At 36.3% G+C, this 18,245-nt stretch overlaps 1 protein-coding gene across 1 annotated transcript in view; it reads left to right on the forward strand.

Annotated features, from left to right (window-relative positions):
- chl1b (cell adhesion molecule L1-like b) overlaps positions 1-18,245 on the forward strand; it is a 141,405-nt gene that overhangs the window by 17,429 nt on the left and 105,731 nt on the right. Inside the window, 2 exon segments of the mRNA XM_030134871.1 lie at positions 3,178-3,410; positions 16,551-16,659. Of these exon segments, the coding sequence (XP_029990731.1) occupies positions 3,311-3,410; positions 16,551-16,659 (209 nt within the window). The 5' untranslated portion in view covers positions 3,178-3,310.

Genomic DNA, 18,245 nt, shown 5'->3' on the forward strand with positions numbered 1-18,245 from the left:
ACCAGAAAGGTGGTTTTGAGCGCTGGCCCTTTAAATGCACATGAGCCACTTCAGGCCCCGCCCCCTCCAGGTTGTTGACTGTGCTGCTCTGTCCCGTTCAACCAACAACTGAACATTTTAGGTAATCGGCTCAAAGTTTGGACATATTTTCAGTATGGACTACAACCGCTGCTGCTGATAAACAATTATGTCGTACTCGGAGAAATGTTCGTCTGAAGTATTAACCTTCTATGCGCAAATGTCATGACGTAACTAGTTATAGACGTAACAAAGTAAGCAGGAATTAAAACAGGTTGTAGAAATCCACTCGATTTTTGCCAAAATGAATATAAAGATAGCTTTGCAGCACCTGAAGGGTTCAAATTCAAACTTTTTGAACTATTAGGGTCCAAATACACAAAGAAATATATGATTTATACTGTATATAATAAACAAAATGGTATATATCTTAAATGTTGAAAAGTTCTACAAATAAAGATAAGAAAAAAAAAAAAAAAACTTGTAGGAAAATGGTGTTAAAAAAAAAAAAAGCCCAAACCGTCTATTTTTATAGTGAGTCAGTCTCACTGCTCTGAGCCCCCCCCATTCCACAGGTGGTCGGGGGGGCACTGAGCATAATCAGACGTCTATGGAAAGAACAAGGCCTATTCTCTCAGTGCATTTTGAAATGTGTCTTATTGAGCAAACGATTGAATTTTTATGAATATTTCAAATAAATCCTACGTTCACAACGCTCACCACAGACACGTCAGAGGTTAAAGGGTTAACATGATGCCACGGTTGAAAAGTTCTATAAATGTTGAAAAACTCTATAAATAAAGTTAAAAAAAAAAAAAATCTTGAGGGAAAACGGTGTAAAAAAAAAAAAAAAAAAAAAGAAAGCCCAAACTGTCTGTTTTTATATTGAGTCAATTGAGTCAGTTCCACTCACTGATCTGTGTTTTACCCCCCATTCCACAGGTGGTGGGGGATGCACTGAGCATGCTCAGACATCCATAGAAAGAGCAATGCCTGTTCTTTCAGTGCATTTTGAAATCTGTCTTATTGAGCAAACGGTTGAATTTTTATGAATATTTCAAATAAATCCTACATTCAGAACGCTCACCACAGACACGTCAGGGGTTAAAGGGTTAACATGACGCCACGGTTGAAAAGTTCTATAAATAAAGTTAAAAAAAAAAAATCTTAAAGGAAAACGGTGTAAAAAAAAAAAAAAAAGCCCAAACCGTCTGTTTTTATATTGAGTCAATTGAGTCAGTTCCACTCACTGATCTGTGTTTTACCCCCCATTCCACAGGTGGTGGGGGATGCACTGAGCATGCTCAGACATCCATAGAAAGAGCAATGCCTGTTCTTTCAGTGCATTTTGAAATCTGTCTTATTGAGCAAACGGTTGAATTTTTATGAATATTTCAAATAAATCCTACGTTCACAACGCTCACCACAGACACATCAGAGGTTAAAGGGTTAACATGATGCCACGGTTGAAAAGTTCTATAAATGTTGAAAAACTCTATAAATAAAGTTAAAAAAAAAAAAAAATCTTGAGGGAAAACGGTGTAAAAAAAAAAAAAAAAAAAAAAGAAAGCCCAAACTGTCTGTTTTTATATTGAGTCAATTGAGTCAGTTCCACTCACTGATCTGTGTTTTACCCCCCATTCCACAGGTGGTGGGGGGTGCACTGAGCATGCTCAGACATCCATAGAAAGAGCAATGCCTGTTCTTTCAGTGCATTTTGAAATCTGTCTTATTGAGCAAACAGTTGAATTTTTATGAATATTTCAAATAAATCCTACATTCAGAACGCTCACCACAGACACGTCAGAGGTTAAAGGGTTAACATGACGCCACGGTTGAAAAGTTCAGGCAGCGCGCTCATCTGAAAGCAGGCCCGAATGAAATCGACTCCTCTTGTTATTTAATTACATGTCTTAAACACGGGTTTGACCCCGGCGTTTCCCATCGAATTCGTTACGGCTGCGAGAAGATGAGGAAAGAGCCGAGCCTAGAGCTTTTACACGGACATCGTACAGCTGGATGACCATGCACTAGTTACTGTACAGTGCTACATCCTGTGTCGTAATTATTACCGAAATGAAGCACTTAGCAGAAAACCACATGCCGTCTCCGACAGTAATTGGAGGCCCAATCAACACAACACTAAACCGGACTCTGTTCTCTGTGCATTTGCTGTTGTTTTCTCGGACCATTAGCCTCATGATTCCACACATCTCGATAGTTTTGCCATTATTTCACTTTTTGTTCTGAAGCTGTTGAGCTAATTACCCCAGAGCGACCTCCTGAACCGGGTCGCAGCCCAACACGAGGAACTAATGACCTGATACAGCAAATGGTTTTACAGAGGAGGAACGCAACAGACAGAAACATTCCGGTCTTTCCACGCTCTTTCCCATCTTCCTCCTCCTTCCTCATCCTCATCCTGCACTCCGGACCCATCATGCGCTCATTATGGCTCAGCCTCTGGTCTGTTAGCCGGAAAATGATCCAGCGCTCTGTACTCTGCAGTCTGTCCGTGTCTGAGCGTGTGCAGACGGCATACTCCATCTGACTGTTAACTATGTATGCTGTTTATGCTTTGCACCCCTCGGGGCAGTAATATTTGCTGCAGTAATAGATAAATGTTTAGCTTTTCATTGTTAATCTGGGTGTTATTGTTATCAGGAACATGCAGGCACCCATCTGTGATTACATCGGCTCAATAGTATCTCAACTTTGATGTTAATTTTGACAATGATTTAAGTCTTGGCTTGAATTTGGAATAAATGCCTTCTCCTCCTCTCAGTAATGTTGAACATCTGCCATGCATTAGTAAATCCTCAGCCCCCACCTTTCATTAGTATATTTATTTATTTCCATTGTCGCATGCAAAACACACTTTCCGCAAGCACACATCTGCAGACATCACACTACAAAACAACCTGAATCCCGTGGGAAAGGGGGATGACAGGAGCGCTTTAATGTGAATATTCCTTTGTCGTGGCTGAATATGAACCCTGTCGATGCAAATAAAACTGTGCCCGGTTCTGGCTGGCTGAGCACAGAGCAGCCAGGCTCCGAGTCACGGGGGGATTTGTCGTGTTTTGGGTTTGCCTTAAGTGTCTGCCAGTGCGTGGGTGGATTCATGGGGCCTTCTCCGTCTGTGCCGTGTTTTTACAGGTACATGTTCAGCGCTGCGCCGGAGAAATGAACTGAGGACGCACCGGAGATCAACGCTTTCTTGAGGAAATCTTGAGATTGGGAAAACAACAACAACAACAAAAAAAAGCAAAAACAAAAAAAAAAAAGCATCATGAGGTTGCAGCTGAGGAGAATATTCGCCGCCGCTTTAGGCTTGGTCACCTGCATTTGTGCCTTTTCTACGACTTCAGCCTTTGACATCCCACTGGAGGGTGAGTACTGACTTATACTACGATGCATCAACATTATCACACCATCACAAAAACTGAAACAACAGACTATCAATAGTTATCAATTGGACATCTGCGCAAAACTTTACCAATATTTACAGAAAAAACAGAAGTGCATAATATCAGTTTTTCCATGAAATCACAAATGCGATGATTTGTTTATTTATTATCGTGAGAAGTCATTCCATAAACATGGTGACGAACGTAAATATGGTGTTAATTTACAGATATATTCATTATTATTATATATTACCCCTCTATCTCGTACTAAATTAAAAAATGATTGGGTTTCCTGGTGTGTCCACACATACCGCGACATGTTTCTTCTTCTTCGCTTGTTGTAACGTACATCAACATCCGTTTTTTTAATTCACCTGACTCTAGTTACGAAAAAAGGTCTTTCCATTGCAGTTTATCGTGGTATACCATTTGCGCTACACCCCAAAAAAAACACCTCTTGCCAGTGCAAAAACTTTTAATTGAAAAATTAGACTTATGGTGAAATTGTCGTTTTTCCATTAAGTAAATTTTTATGCGCAAGTTATGTTTGTGCAATTTGAGGGTCAATGGAAAAGCGACTAATGATGTCGAACTGGTTTTAGTTCAGGTTCCACATACAGACCAGTATGATCTAAAGAAGAATAATCCCATTGGAGGGTGAATACTGACTTATACTACGATGCATCAACATTATCACACTATCACAAAGGAAACTGAAACAATGGACTATCAATAGTTGCTTTTCCATTGGACATCTGCGCAAAACTTTACCAATATTTACTAAATGTCGAAAAAACAGAAGTGCGTAATGTCGGTTTTTCCATGAAATCACAAATGCCATGATTTGTTTATTTATTATCGTGAGAAGTCATTCCATAAACATGGTGACGAACGTAAATATGGTGTTAATTTACAGATATATTCATTATTATTATATATTACCCCTCTATCTCGTACTAAATTACAAAAATGATTGGGTTTCCTGGCGTGTCCACACATACCGCAACATGTTTCTTCTTCTTCACTTGTTGTAATGTAAGTCAACATCCGTTTTTTTTAATTCACCTGACTCTAGTTGCGAAAAAAGGTCTTTCCATTGCAGTTTATCGTGGTATACCATTTGCGCTACACCCCAAAAAAAACACCTCTTGCCAGTGCAAAAACTTTTAATTGAAAAATTAGACTTATGGTGAAATTGTCATTTTTCCATTAAGTAAATTTTTATGCGCAAGTTATGTTTGTGCAATTTGAGGGTCAATGGAAAAGCGACTAATGATGTCGAACTGGTTTTAGTTCAGGTTCCACATACAGACCAGTATGATCTAAAGAAGAATAATCCCATTGGAGGGTGAATACTGACTTATACTACGATGCATCAACATTATCACACCATCACAAAGGAAACTGAAACAATGGACTATCAATAGTTGCTTTTCCATTGGACATCTGCGCAAAACTTTACCAATATTTACTAAATGTCGAAAAAACAGAAGTGCGTAATGTCGGTTTTTCCATGAAATCACAAATGCCATGATTTGTTTATTTATTATCGTGAGAAGTCATTCCATAAACATGGTGACGAACGTAAATATGGTGTTAATTTACAGATATATTCATTATTATTATATATTACCCCTCTATCTCGTACTAAATTACAAAAATGATTGGGTTTCCTGGCGTGTCCACACATACCGCAACATGTTTCTTCTTCTTCACTTGTTGTAATGTAAGTCAACATCCGTTTTTTTAATTCACCTGACTCTAGTTGCGAAAAAAGGTCTTTCCATTGCAGTTTATCGTGGTATACCATTTGCGCTACACCCCAAAAAAAACACCTCTTGCCGGCTCAAAAACTTTTAATTAAAAAATGAGACTTTTGGCGAAATTATCGTTTTTCCATTAAGTAAATTTTTATGCGCAAGTTATGTTTGTGCAATTTGAGGGTCAATGGAAAAGCGACTAATGATGTCGAACTGGTTTTAGTTCAGGTTCCACATACAGACCAGTATGATCTAAAGAAGAATAATCCCATTGGAGGGTGAATACTGACTTATGCTACGATGGGGCGGTACAAAACTTTGAAGTAAGTTAACCCTGTAAGATTCAGATGTGACAGGTGCTTTTATTTCGCATTTATTAATTAATAGCGATGTTTTATTAGCATAATAAATCCTAAAATGATGAATGTACTTGGCGACCAATCACTGATGGCCTTTGCTGGCCAAGGAACGTAATTTTTTTTTTAGTACACCTGGTTTCAGTAAATATTTAAATTTCTGGTATACAGGTGTGGAAAAAAAATATTAGACTACAGTTGTTTTCTTCAATTTCTTGTTCATTTTAATGCCTGATACAATTAAAGGTACATTTGTTTGGACAAATATAATAATAACAACAAAAATAGTTCATAGTAGTTTAATTTCAGAGCTGTTATCTATCCATTTTCCATGTTTTCTTGATAATAACCAAAATCACTTCAGTTCTCACATCAATATCTATGGCATTGTACTGACAAAAACAGTGCTTTTAGGCATTCCGTGTTTTCTTTTCTGTCTATTTTAGTCACATGATACACACGGGAGTTAGTACTGGATTGCATAACCATTATTTTTGGTGACTTTTGATGGTGTAATAATTTTTTCCTCGACTGTATTTTGTACAAAGGTTATTGTACAGGTTATTATCATGCATGTCGACGACCAAGATATTCATTAACTCAAAAATTAAGCACAAAACAGACTCTAACACCAAATCCACATAACCAGATGCATGTAATCACGTGCAAATCTTTCATATTGAACCTTTAACTTCGTCATCACAGACGGGTCACGACGAGACCGAGTCATTATCCAGCTGTTTTATAAAGATGAATGGAGATAATTATCACATGTATTAATTACAACTGGCATATAAATGACTACGTTCTTCAGTCTAAAAGGAACAGGAGAGTTGAAAAGTGTTATTATTTTTTAGTATTTTTATGTTGTGACGGCTACAAATGGAGCTCCATTCACTTTCATTAGTTTTGGAATGAGGTTGAAATCTCAGAGGAAGACATTACAGAACCCAGAGGAATAAAACCCAATTTACCTGCGATGATAATGGCATCATTTGGGAAAAACGACAGCTGCAAATGAAGGATGAAATGTTTGGGTGTTGACTTAATGGACACTACAACATATAAACAAGGAGAGGTGAAATGTATAAATGCTCATCTGCAGAAAAAAAAAATGTCCTTGTTTTAATTTAGAGCTTTTATCACAAATAAAAAAGTACTGAATAATTTATAGGTGAATAAATGTGGCCACGGAGAACTGTTCCAGCCAGAGAGCGTTGTGTGAATGGAATATATTTACAGCTATTATCTTGTCGGAATCAGGCTCCTTGTTTCTTTTGTGTCTGATCTGCGTCTATCCCAGTTTCCTTAGAAACACATATCAAACCTCTCCCTCTAAATTATTCACAAATATCTCTTAAGGGCTTGATAAAGAACACATCAAACAGGTTTTCTGAAGCATTTTAGTCCCATTGATGTGTGAAGATCTGTGTTAATTCAGCCATTTGTTTCCTTTTTGTGCATTTACTGGTGTGTGTTTAGATGGGTTTGTAGAAAGGATTCTTGTGACATGAGGGGATTATTCCCCAAGTGCTGACTGTTTCTGTTTTGTTTATTCTCCCCCCCCCCCCCCGCTGCCGTGGATTTCATAGTTTTAGGTCATGTAAACAGTAAGTTCACTCTGTCGTACTGTAGCCTGGTATTAGCGTCGTTCATGCTAATCTGTCGACCGCAGTAGGAGCTTTACTCACCATATGTACTGGATCTGAATCTCATGTGTCATCAGTCACGACTCCATAATACTGCAACTCCAGCTTCTGCATTCTCATTTTCTATCACGCATTGTGTCGGATGTTTTACCTCCACTGTCATTGTCATCATCAGGTCATAATAAGGAGTTTTATGCCAAAATGAAACATGAAATCTGAAACTAAACAAAATCAGAAAGGATTGAAATGTTTTAACACTTAGGTCCTCCTCAACTACATATGCACAACTAGACAGATTTTGGTCTGCTCCCTGGCTGCAGAAAATTTGGTAACAATGTGGCAAACGGATGTTTACGTCGAACCGCATGTTTTCAATGGTGCGTTGTTCACCAAAATTCATGTAGTGTCCGTACACCAATATACTTCTATCAATAATATGGCGTATATGCCTTATAGATATATTGTTATAACTTGTTCACAAATGTTTATTTACTCCTGTACCAGGAAGACGTAGGGTGTATTCACACCTGAAAAGTCCTTTGGTCCGCCTATTTGATTCGGATCAAATGCGGACTTTATTTTTTTTCATTTGGGTCGGATCGCATTCACATTGCACTTTTTGCTAGTGGACCAAAATGTGTGAACAGAAGCACGCATGTGATGAACTGCGCTAGCATTGGACAGAAAAGTCGGGGGCAGGGTCAATCAGAGACAACTGGTGTTGATGAAAATACAGGGTGGGGAAGCAAAATTTACAATATTTTGAGGCAGGGATTGAAGGACAGTGTATGACCAATTACTTTATTGAAAGTCATGAGAATTTATTTGCCACAAGAAAATTGACATAATAGAAAATGTTTTTATTCTATGTGTCCTCCTTCTTTCTCAATAACTGCCTTCACACGCTTCCTGAAACTTGCGCAAGTGTTCCTCAAATATTGGGGTGACAACTTCTCCCATTCTTCTTTAATAGTATCTTCCAGACTTTCTCGTAATAGTTTTGCTCATAGTCATTCTCTTCTTTCCATAATAAACAGTCTTTATGGACACTCCGACTATTTTTGAAATCTCCTTTGGTGTGACGAGTGCATTCAGCAAATCACACACTCTTTGATGTTTGCTTTCCTGATTACTCATATGGGCAAAAGTTTCTGAAAAGGTATGGATAATAGTGTTAGGTATGATTATGACATCAATATATGTTTGGTTTCAAAACAATTGACGTAGTGCCTGCTGAGAAAAAACAAGTAAATGTTCATTGTAAATTTTGCTTCCCCACCCTGTAGATGTGGTGTTCCTACATACAGTTATCATTTTCGGAATATAAATGGTTTTTTTACAGACACAAATTTCCGAAAATAATGTTAACACTCAAGAAAAGCTCAGTCGGAGCCAGTTTCATAATACGAGCATCTGACCAAATGTCAATGACACATTCAATTTCCTCGTTGCTCCACGTCTGTCCACAGCTCATAGCTGCTTCTGTTAGCTCTGACCACCTGTAAACCTCGGCTACTTCCAGCGGCTACGGTGGCTCGTCAAGCGCAAAAAGGCTCAAGATTCCTTGGTTTGGTTTGGTTCAAGGTCGGTTCTATTCACAGCAGAAGCGAACCAGCCCAGAGTCTGTTTGTAAGCGAGACCACCTCTTCTAGGTGGTCTCGGTCCGCTTATTTGGTTCGAATCAGAGTTTGCATGTTTGTATTCACACCTAAAAAAACTTTCAGAAAAAGACTTTCTGCGGAAACGAACTCTGGTCCGGACCAAACGTGGTAGGTGTGAATACACCCTTAGTTACAGATCTAACACAGATGCGACCATGTGGTAAGCCAGATTTCCATTCCAATCTTCTAGAGTCCGTACACCAAGTGTCCAAACACCATATTTAAAATATGTGGGTCTAATTTTATTGTTTCTGTCAACATATGGAATTTTTCAGCCCGCATGCTTTGGACACAACATCTATGCAATAAACAATGCATGATTATCTTGAGTGCTGAAACGTTTATATTTATCTTTGTAGGCATTAAATATGGAGGCTATTAGACTGTAGTGTCCGTACACAGAATAATTTCTGATTTGACAATTTTTAGTAGACACCATAATACAAAAATATTTTGGACTTTAAAAGAGAAATATCAGACAAATAAAATGGCCTGTCTGATTTTTTGACAGAGCATTATTATTATTTTTTTTTATCTATATGCGCACCCTTTCTGGTACCCTTGATTGTGATCAGGCCGAAAATAAAGATTCTATGGGTTCTACTTTCACTGGAGGATAACTCAGCTAGTGAAATGGAACTCCATATAGGACCTCCATGAGTTTGACCCTTCAAGGTCAAAGGTCACAGACCCAAATGAAAGTCCATATATGACTTCTATCAGTGCTCAATAGGAACTATATTGATATCTCTAACCATTTACATGTTATAAACCATTAAAATATGGAAATAAATATACTTTTTTCTTTTGTTCAGACAAGGAATAGTTTTTTTAGATGTTTCCTGCTTGGCAGTTTCGACTGTGACTCCAGTCTTCCTCAGAAGCGTCATCCGACGTGCTGCTGACGTCATTTATCAGTAAATTTACATAATATAGTATATTTACATAAACAGAAGACAAAATGAACGTCTTTAGCCTCATTAAAATATGGACCATTATAAGTAAAGCCAAATTTTGAATATTTAAAAATTCCCAATTCAAAATGTCTAAAAACTGTATACCGACTTTGTAGACTTTGTCTCAAGGAAACTACATATAAGATTTAAAATGAAACTGACCAGTAGTTTCGTCAGAGAAGATGTTTGAAAAAACTGCTAACAAAGAAAACGACAAAAATGATGACGGACACAGCGCCTTCACAATTGGGTGTTGAGCTAGAAATATTAAATATCACTAGTTTTCTTATAAATGAATATATGATTATATATTGTGTAATGGCAGTAAGATTAAAAAATGCGGTTATAATGGTAGTCAATGGGGCATTTTTGGCCATGTGGGAGTATCTGACACTACAGAAAAAAAACTAATGCAATGAAATCTTTTTTTTTTTTTTTTTTGCTAATCTTTGACATATCCAAGGCTCTAATCAAAACCAAATGTTCCATCCTCCTACTATTTAATATATGGAAAACAGAATCTTTTGTGGGTTTTTTTTGTAATAAATCACTCAGAATTTTTTTTTTTTTTTAAAAAAAAGGCATTTAAAGACTTAAAATCCTGGAAATTGTTGAATGTTTGGTCATTTTGAGCAGAGCTGAGGTTGTTTAAGAGATTACTTTAAAAAAAAAAAGAAAAGGCAAAAAAACACTGATATATGATGATTTTTATAGCAGTTTTTTTTTTTTTTGTGCGTGTACATGTTTTCCACAAGGGTCATACATTTGAGGAGGACATAAGGGTTAAGCAAATTACAGTGAAATCTTAACATAGAGAAGAATATTTTGGCATTGAAACTATATCTCTGAAGCAGGGGTCACCAACCCTGGTCCTGGAGATCTACTATCCTGCATGTTATAGATGCGTCCCTCTTCCAACACACTTGATTCAGATGATAAGCCTGTCATCAAGCTCTGCAGAAGTCTGATAACGACCGTCAGGCATGCAGAACGAGAGATGCATCTACAACATGCAGGATAGCAGCTCTGGAGCATTAGGGATGGTGACCCCTGATCTGAAGTATGTGTTCCCCACCTTGAGGTGAAGGCCTGACCAGGTAAAGGCTGTGTGATGTGAGCAGAGGTGACTTCTACAGCTGCAGCGTTTGTTCTGATTGTAGTGAGTCGACCTGTTTGGTTCTGAAGGAAAATGTACAGACCAGTCATTTAGAAACATCAGACACACAAAATAAAACTGGCATAAAAATGCAAGAAAACATACAAAAGCATGTTGTCACCTTCATTTAGCAGCTTGTGCTTTTCTTTGCTATCACCAGACAAACCTTTTATTACAGTATTGAATAATATATTATTGCAAAGTGATTGTTTCATCTCCAGATAAAGGCAGTAAAGCAGTGGTTCCCAACCTTTTTTGACTCATGACCCCGTTTTAACGTCACAAATTTCTGCGACCCCAGACATTCAAAACAGACTTTTTTTTTTTTTTTTTGCTAAAATTAATTTGTTTTTTATCATGTAATAGTTTGCTATACTATGTTGCAAATAAATGTTAATTTTAGATGACATTTAGGCTATATAATGTATATAATGCACCTTTTTGGTTTCTGCTTCTCAGTTTCTCATAGATGTCTGAACAGGGACAGGTGGGCCAAAAAATCTTTCCATTCTCTGTTCGGTTTGGTTTTCTGACTGCGACACTGTCCGGGCAGGTTGAAGAGTAGTAACATACACGGTCACATGATCAGGTCAATCATGATATACCCTCTTAGACGTTATATCCTGCATTTTATTTGAACTTGATTTTTATTAGGAAAAGTGTGTAGTGTTTTAATTATAATGAAATATATATTGAATCATTAAAAAACATTTTTTTATTAGAATTTTGTTTTTATTTTTATCAATTACTAGAAATTCCAGGGTAAAGACTCTATCTATCTATCTATCTATCTATCTATCTATCTATCTATCTATCTATCTATCTATCTATCTATCTATCTATCTATGCTGCAAAAATATTTAGGAAAAAAAAAAATCTGTCTACACCATCTTTGATTTTACAAAAAACAAACAGACCAGTTTGCAGCCACTTAACCAATGTGTGTCAACTGGCATTAATGGCACCAGTAAACTATTAAATAATGTATTAAATACTAAATGTTACTCACGATAACCACCATTAGTAAAGGATTATGCGATCAATCAACTGTTAATTAATACTTATTTCTGTGTTATCTAATGTTAAATGTGTCCTTATTGTAAAGTGATAGCTACATTTTAAAATATTGACTCGACAAATTAAAGATACTTACAAAATAAAACTATTATACAGGTCTTCACAAGTCAAACAGAATAAGAGTACTTTATTAATCCTATGGGAAATTCTATGTTACAGTTACTCCATTCAAGTGTGATAAAAGTAGCAGGAAAGAAATGATCAAGTCTGCCCAAATAAAATAAATGTATGTGTGTATGTATGTATGTATAAATGTATGAATGTATGTATGTATAAATAAAAGTATGTATATTTGTATAAATGTATGTCTGTATGTATAAATGTATGTATGTATATATGTATAAATAAAAGTATGTATATTTGTATAAATGTATGTCTGTATATATGTATGTGTGTATGTATGTATGTATGTATGTATGTATGTATAAAAGTATGTATGTACGTATGTCTGTATGTATAAATGTATGTATGTATAAATGCATGTCTGTATGTATGTATATATGTATGTATGTATGTATAAATGCATGTCTGTATGTATGTATATATGTATGTATGTATGTATGTATGTATGTATGTATGTGTAAATGTATGTCTGTATGTATAAATGTATGTATGTATAAATGCATGTCTGTATGTATGTATATATGTATGCATGTATGTATGTATGTATGTATGTATAAATGTATGTATGTATGAATGCATGTCTGTATGTATGTATGTATGTATGTATGTATAAATGCATGTCTGTATGTATGTATATATGTATGTATGTATGTATGTATGTATGTTTGTATGTATGTATGTATGTATGTATGTATGTGTAAATGTATGTCTGTATGTATGTATGTATGTATGTATGTATGTATGTATGTATGTATGTGTAAATGTATGTCTGTATGTATATATGTATGTATGTATGTATGTATGTATAAATGTATGTCTGTATATATAAATGTATGTATGTATAAATGCATGTCTGTATGTATGTATGTATGTATGTATGTATGTATGTATGTCTGTATATATGTATGTATGTATGTATGTCTATGTATAAATGTATGTATGTATAAATGTCCGTATGTCTGTATGTGTGTATAAAATGAAAACAGTTTATTGAGACCCAATGATGATATAAAATAAAAAAAATATACCTGCATGATGAAAAATCTGGAATGACTTTGTTCAATGTTGCTCTGATGATATGATCTGCAATAAACAAATTAACCTGGTAGTGTTAACCTGAGGGTATCTGATGACCGACTGGTGTTCTGATTGGTCACATGACCTAAATACATGACTTACATATCCAGGGGTTAATGTTAAAGGTCAAATGTGCATAAGCTGAGCATGAAAGCATGGTGCGTGTGATTGAAATGAGTTTATTCACCATATTTCAGGCCGGCTCCTGCCATACATTGATCGTGCCTGTTCATGCAGAATCACAAAAATAATGAAAATACAGTTTATTGTGATTTAATGCAGTTAGATCCACAGAGGTAGGAGTGCAGAACTAGTTTTCTGATCAGAATATGCACAGATGAATGACAGGATGAGCCACGGTGTTCAATGGAAGGAGTGACAGTGAGTGACAGGAAGCTCCGCCCTGCCCTGAGAACCTGACAGACAACAAACAGGGCAAACAGACAAGGAGCAGGGAACACAGGGAAGGGAGGGGAACACTGCAACCCGAACAGTTCAGGAATAAATACTGAGGATGTCCTTGATCATTTCTCCAGATCATGAATTAATCACATGATGTTAATGTAAAAGGTCAAATATAAAATCAGTAAATGTTAAAGTACTTGAGTGTACATTTATAGTGTCTCTGTAGTATTTGTCTGAATATTTGTGTATGTTCTAGTACAGTTTAGTGGTACGTTAGAGTAGTTGTTCTGTGGTTCTTGTCTTATTTTGACACATTTGCCCTCATTATATCTTTACCCCGCCCCCAGAAGGAGAGGCAAGGGGTATTGTTTTTGGTTCGGTTTGTTTGTTTGTTTGTTTGTTTGTTAACACTCTAGCAGCAAAACCAAAATTGCAAACCAAATTTGGTGTACATATCACCAGTGACCCAGAATAGATGCCATTACATTTTGGGAAAAATAGGTCCAAGTTTGAACTTGTTATGAATTTTTAAATTCTTTTCTTTTTTCCCATTTACTTATTATGGGTGAAATTTCAAATGTCTGTAGCAGCAAAACTGTTGTTTGAATTCATACCAAATTTGGTGTAGGTATTGCCAGTTATGCAGAATAGATCTCATTACATTTTGGGAAAAATATATCAAAGTTTCAATTTTTTCTGAGTTTTTTTAATTCTTTTTTACCCTCAATTAACTTATAATGGGTGAAATTTCAAATGTCTGTAGCAGCAAAACTATTGGTTGAATTCATTATAAATTTGGTTTGTAGATTGCCAGTGATTCAGAATATATGTCATTACATTTTGGGGACAGTAGGTCAAAGTTCAAATTTTTGTGAATTTTTTAAAATCTTTTTTCCCCTATATACTTATAATGAGCAAAATTTAAAATGCCTTTAGCAGCAAAGCTAATCATTGAATTCATACCAAATTTGGTTTATATATTACCAGTGACCCAGAATAGATGTCATTACATTTTGGGAAAAATAGGTCCAAGTTTGAATTTTTTATGAATTTTTAAATTCTTTTCTTTTTTCCCATTTACTTATTATGGGTGAAATTTCAAATGTCTGTAGCAGCAAAACTATTGTTTGAATTCATACTAAATTTGGTGTAGGTATTGCCAGTGACTCAGAATAGATCTCATTACATTTTGGGAAAAATATATATCAAAGTTTCAATTTTTTTTGAATTTTTGAATTCTTTTTTTTCCCCATTTACTTAAAATGGGTGACATTTCAAATGTCTGTAGCAGCAAAACTATTGGTTGAATTCATTATAAATTTGGGTTGTAGATTGCCAGTGATTCAGAATATATGTCATTACATTTTGGGGACAGTAGGTCAAAGTTCAAATTATTATGAATTTTTTAAAATCTTTTTTCCCCCATATACTTATAATGAGCAAAATTTAAAATGCCTTTAGCAGCAAAGCTAATCGTTGAATTCATACCAAATTTGGTGCATATATCACCAGTGATCCAGAACAGATGCCGTTACATTTTGAGAAAAATAGGTCCAAGTTTGAATTTTTTTATGAATTTTTAAATTCTTTTCTTTTTTCCCATTTACTTATTATGGGTGAAATTTCAAATGTCTGTAGCAGCAAAACTATTGTTTGAATTCATACTAAATTTGGTGTAGGTATTGCCAGTGACCCAGAATAGATCTCATTACATTTTGGGAAAAATATATCAAAGTTTCAATTTTTTGTGAATTTTTTAATTCTTTTTTTTCCCCATTTACTTAAATGGGTGAAATTTCAAATGTCTGTAGGAGCAAAACTATTGGTTGAATTCATTATAAATTTGGTTTGTAGACTGCCAGTGATTCAGAATATATGTCAATACATTTTGGGGACAGTAGGTCAAAGTTCAAATTATTATGATTTTTTTAAAACCTTTTTTCCCCCATATACTTATAATGAGCAAAATTTCAAATGCCTGTAACAGCAAAGCTAATCATTGAATTGTTACCAAATTTGGTTTATATATTACCAGTGACCCAGAATAGATGTCATTACATTGTGGGAAAAGTAGGTATAAATTAAAATTTTTGATTAATTTTTAAAATCTTTTTTTCCCCCATTTTCTTACAATCGGCAAAATTTCACATGTCTATAAAAACATCAATTTTGGTTCAATTTACTTCAAACTTGGCACATACGTATATGGAGGCAAATGATATGCTGACATCAGCACATGCATAGACATGATGACATCAGCTGGATCGTTGCCAAAATAAGGTACAATATGTGTGAGGGGCGGGGTTTGTTGTGCCTGGTTTTATTGGTTTATTTAATAGGAACCATGCATATTTATGAACACTGTTGTCTAAAAAATACACCCACGTAAATATGTCAGAATTAGTAAAAATAACTACTTTCCATCTGCATTCCCTGTGGCAGGTGACAGAACAAAACATAAAACAGCCAACACTGATACAGCACTCGTTCACTATAAATAAAAAATGTAAAAATACATATAATGATGACAAACATAATCAAAACAAACAAACAAAAAAGTGTGTTTTTGTTGCCTGAGCAAACAAAAGAACACACACAGACACCTAAATGAAGACAAATATAGCTGTAACGAATGTGATTTATATGACAGGCGTTCTTCATTAACAGACAGATATATATGGTCACATGACAACAGGATTTAAACGTATAAGACACATTAGACAGTCTTGCATCAGCCTGTTTCCCTCGTCTGTGCCTCGTCATGAACGCTGGGTAAACAGGTGTGTTCCAGAGGTCAGAAAGGTCAGAAAGGTGGGGAACCTGTAGTGGTTTACTGTGTTGGATGTGTGATACTGGTGTGGTTCCAGTGCAGAGTCTGACTTCTGTCCTGTTTGTGGTCCAGTCGAACAGCTGCCCACCATCACCGCCCAGTCGCCCACCTCCCTCATCGCCTTCCCCTTCGACGAGAGCTTCTCTGTGACGTGTGAAGCCAAAGGGAATCCACAACCAGAGTGAGTACTGAGCCTCAGCACCTCCAACAATAACAACAACCACAACATGTGTTCATTCACTGGTTTCATGGATTTGTTCCCAGTCAGGTTTGGATCAGAGCTGTTAAAGTAAATTCAGGTTTAACGTTCAGACCAGTGTCAGCTCAACTGGGTCAGACTCACACCAGTCAAATAATGACATGATGGTATATAAATAAACTGGAAATGTCTAATGATCCACCAGTGGGACTGCAATTTATTACTTCTTCTTCTTCTTCTTCTTCTCCTTTTTCTTCTCCTTCTTTTTCTTCTTGTCCTCCTTTTTCTTTTTCTCCTTCTCCTCCTCCTTCTTCTTCTTCTTCTTCTTCTCCTTTTTCTTCTCCTTCTTTTTTTTCTTGTCCTCCTTTTTCTTTTTCTCCTTCTCCTCCTCCTTCTTCTTCTCCTTTTTCTTCTCCTCCTCCTAATCCTTCTTCTCCTTCTTTTCCTTCTTCTCCTTTTTCTTCTTCTCCTTTTTCTTTTTCTCCTCCTTCTTTTTCTTCTTCTCCTTCTTTGTCTTCTTCTCCTTGTTTTTCTTCTCCTCCTCCTTCTTCTTCTTCTCCTTTTTCTTCTCCTTCTCTTTCTTCTTCTCCTCCTCCTCTTTCTTCTTCTCCTCCTCCTCCTTCTTCTCCTTTGTCTTCTTCGTCTCCTTTTTCTTCTTCTCCTCCTTTTTCTTCTTCTCCTTTGTCGTCTTCTTTTTCTTCTCCTTTTTCTTCTTCTCCTTCTTTTTCTTCTCCTCCTCCTCCTCCTCTTCCTCTTCCTTCTTTTTCTCCTCCTTCTCTTTCTCCTTTTTCTTCTTCTTCTCCTCCTCCTCCTCCTCCTCGTCCTTCTTCTTTTTCTCCTTCCTCTTCTCCTCCTCCTCCTCCTTCTTCTTCTTCTCCCCCTTCTCCTCCTCCTCCTCCTCGTCCTTCTTCTCTTTCTCCTCCTCCACCTCCTCCTCCTTCTTCTTTTTCTCCTTCCTCTTCTCCTCCTCCTTCTTCTTCTTCTTCTTCTCCTTCTCCTTTTCCTCCTCTTCCTCCTCCTTCTTCTCTTTCCCCTCCTCCTTCTTTTTCTTCTTCTCCTTCTTCTCCTCTTCCTCCTCCTTCTTCTTCTCTTTCCCCTCCTCCTTCTTTTTCTTCTTCTCCTCCTCCTCCTCCTCCTTCTTCTTCTTCTTCTCCTCCTCCGTCTTCTCCTCCTCCTCGTCCTCCTCCTCTTTGGTAAAACAGACCTGTACAGGAGTCTTCCACACAGTTTAAATATCTGGTGAAACAGGGTGTATTACAGATGAACAAAGTCCATCAGTGATTGGTCATCAAATACATCCGTTCACCTCTGACTCACATGTCCATCTGACTTTTTTTTTTAACACTGCTGAGTGTCATATTTAAAGATTAATTATCCAACTTAAGGACAATTAAGGCCTTCATGTAGGAAAAAATGTCAGACTTTTCAACATCCACAGCGTTTCCTGCCTGGGTTCAGTATCTTCTGAATCTGAGTATTTCATTAATACCAGCGGGAACTTACCTAAACTGAAATGATTAATATCTTCAGTATGTTTTTTTTTTCACACATTCATCCCTCGGACCAGA

The sequence above is a fragment of the Sphaeramia orbicularis genome, chromosome 5 (genome assembly GCF_902148855.1).
Source record: "Sphaeramia orbicularis chromosome 5, fSphaOr1.1, whole genome shotgun sequence".
Lineage (NCBI taxonomy): Eukaryota > Metazoa > Chordata > Actinopteri > Kurtiformes > Apogonidae > Sphaeramia > Sphaeramia orbicularis.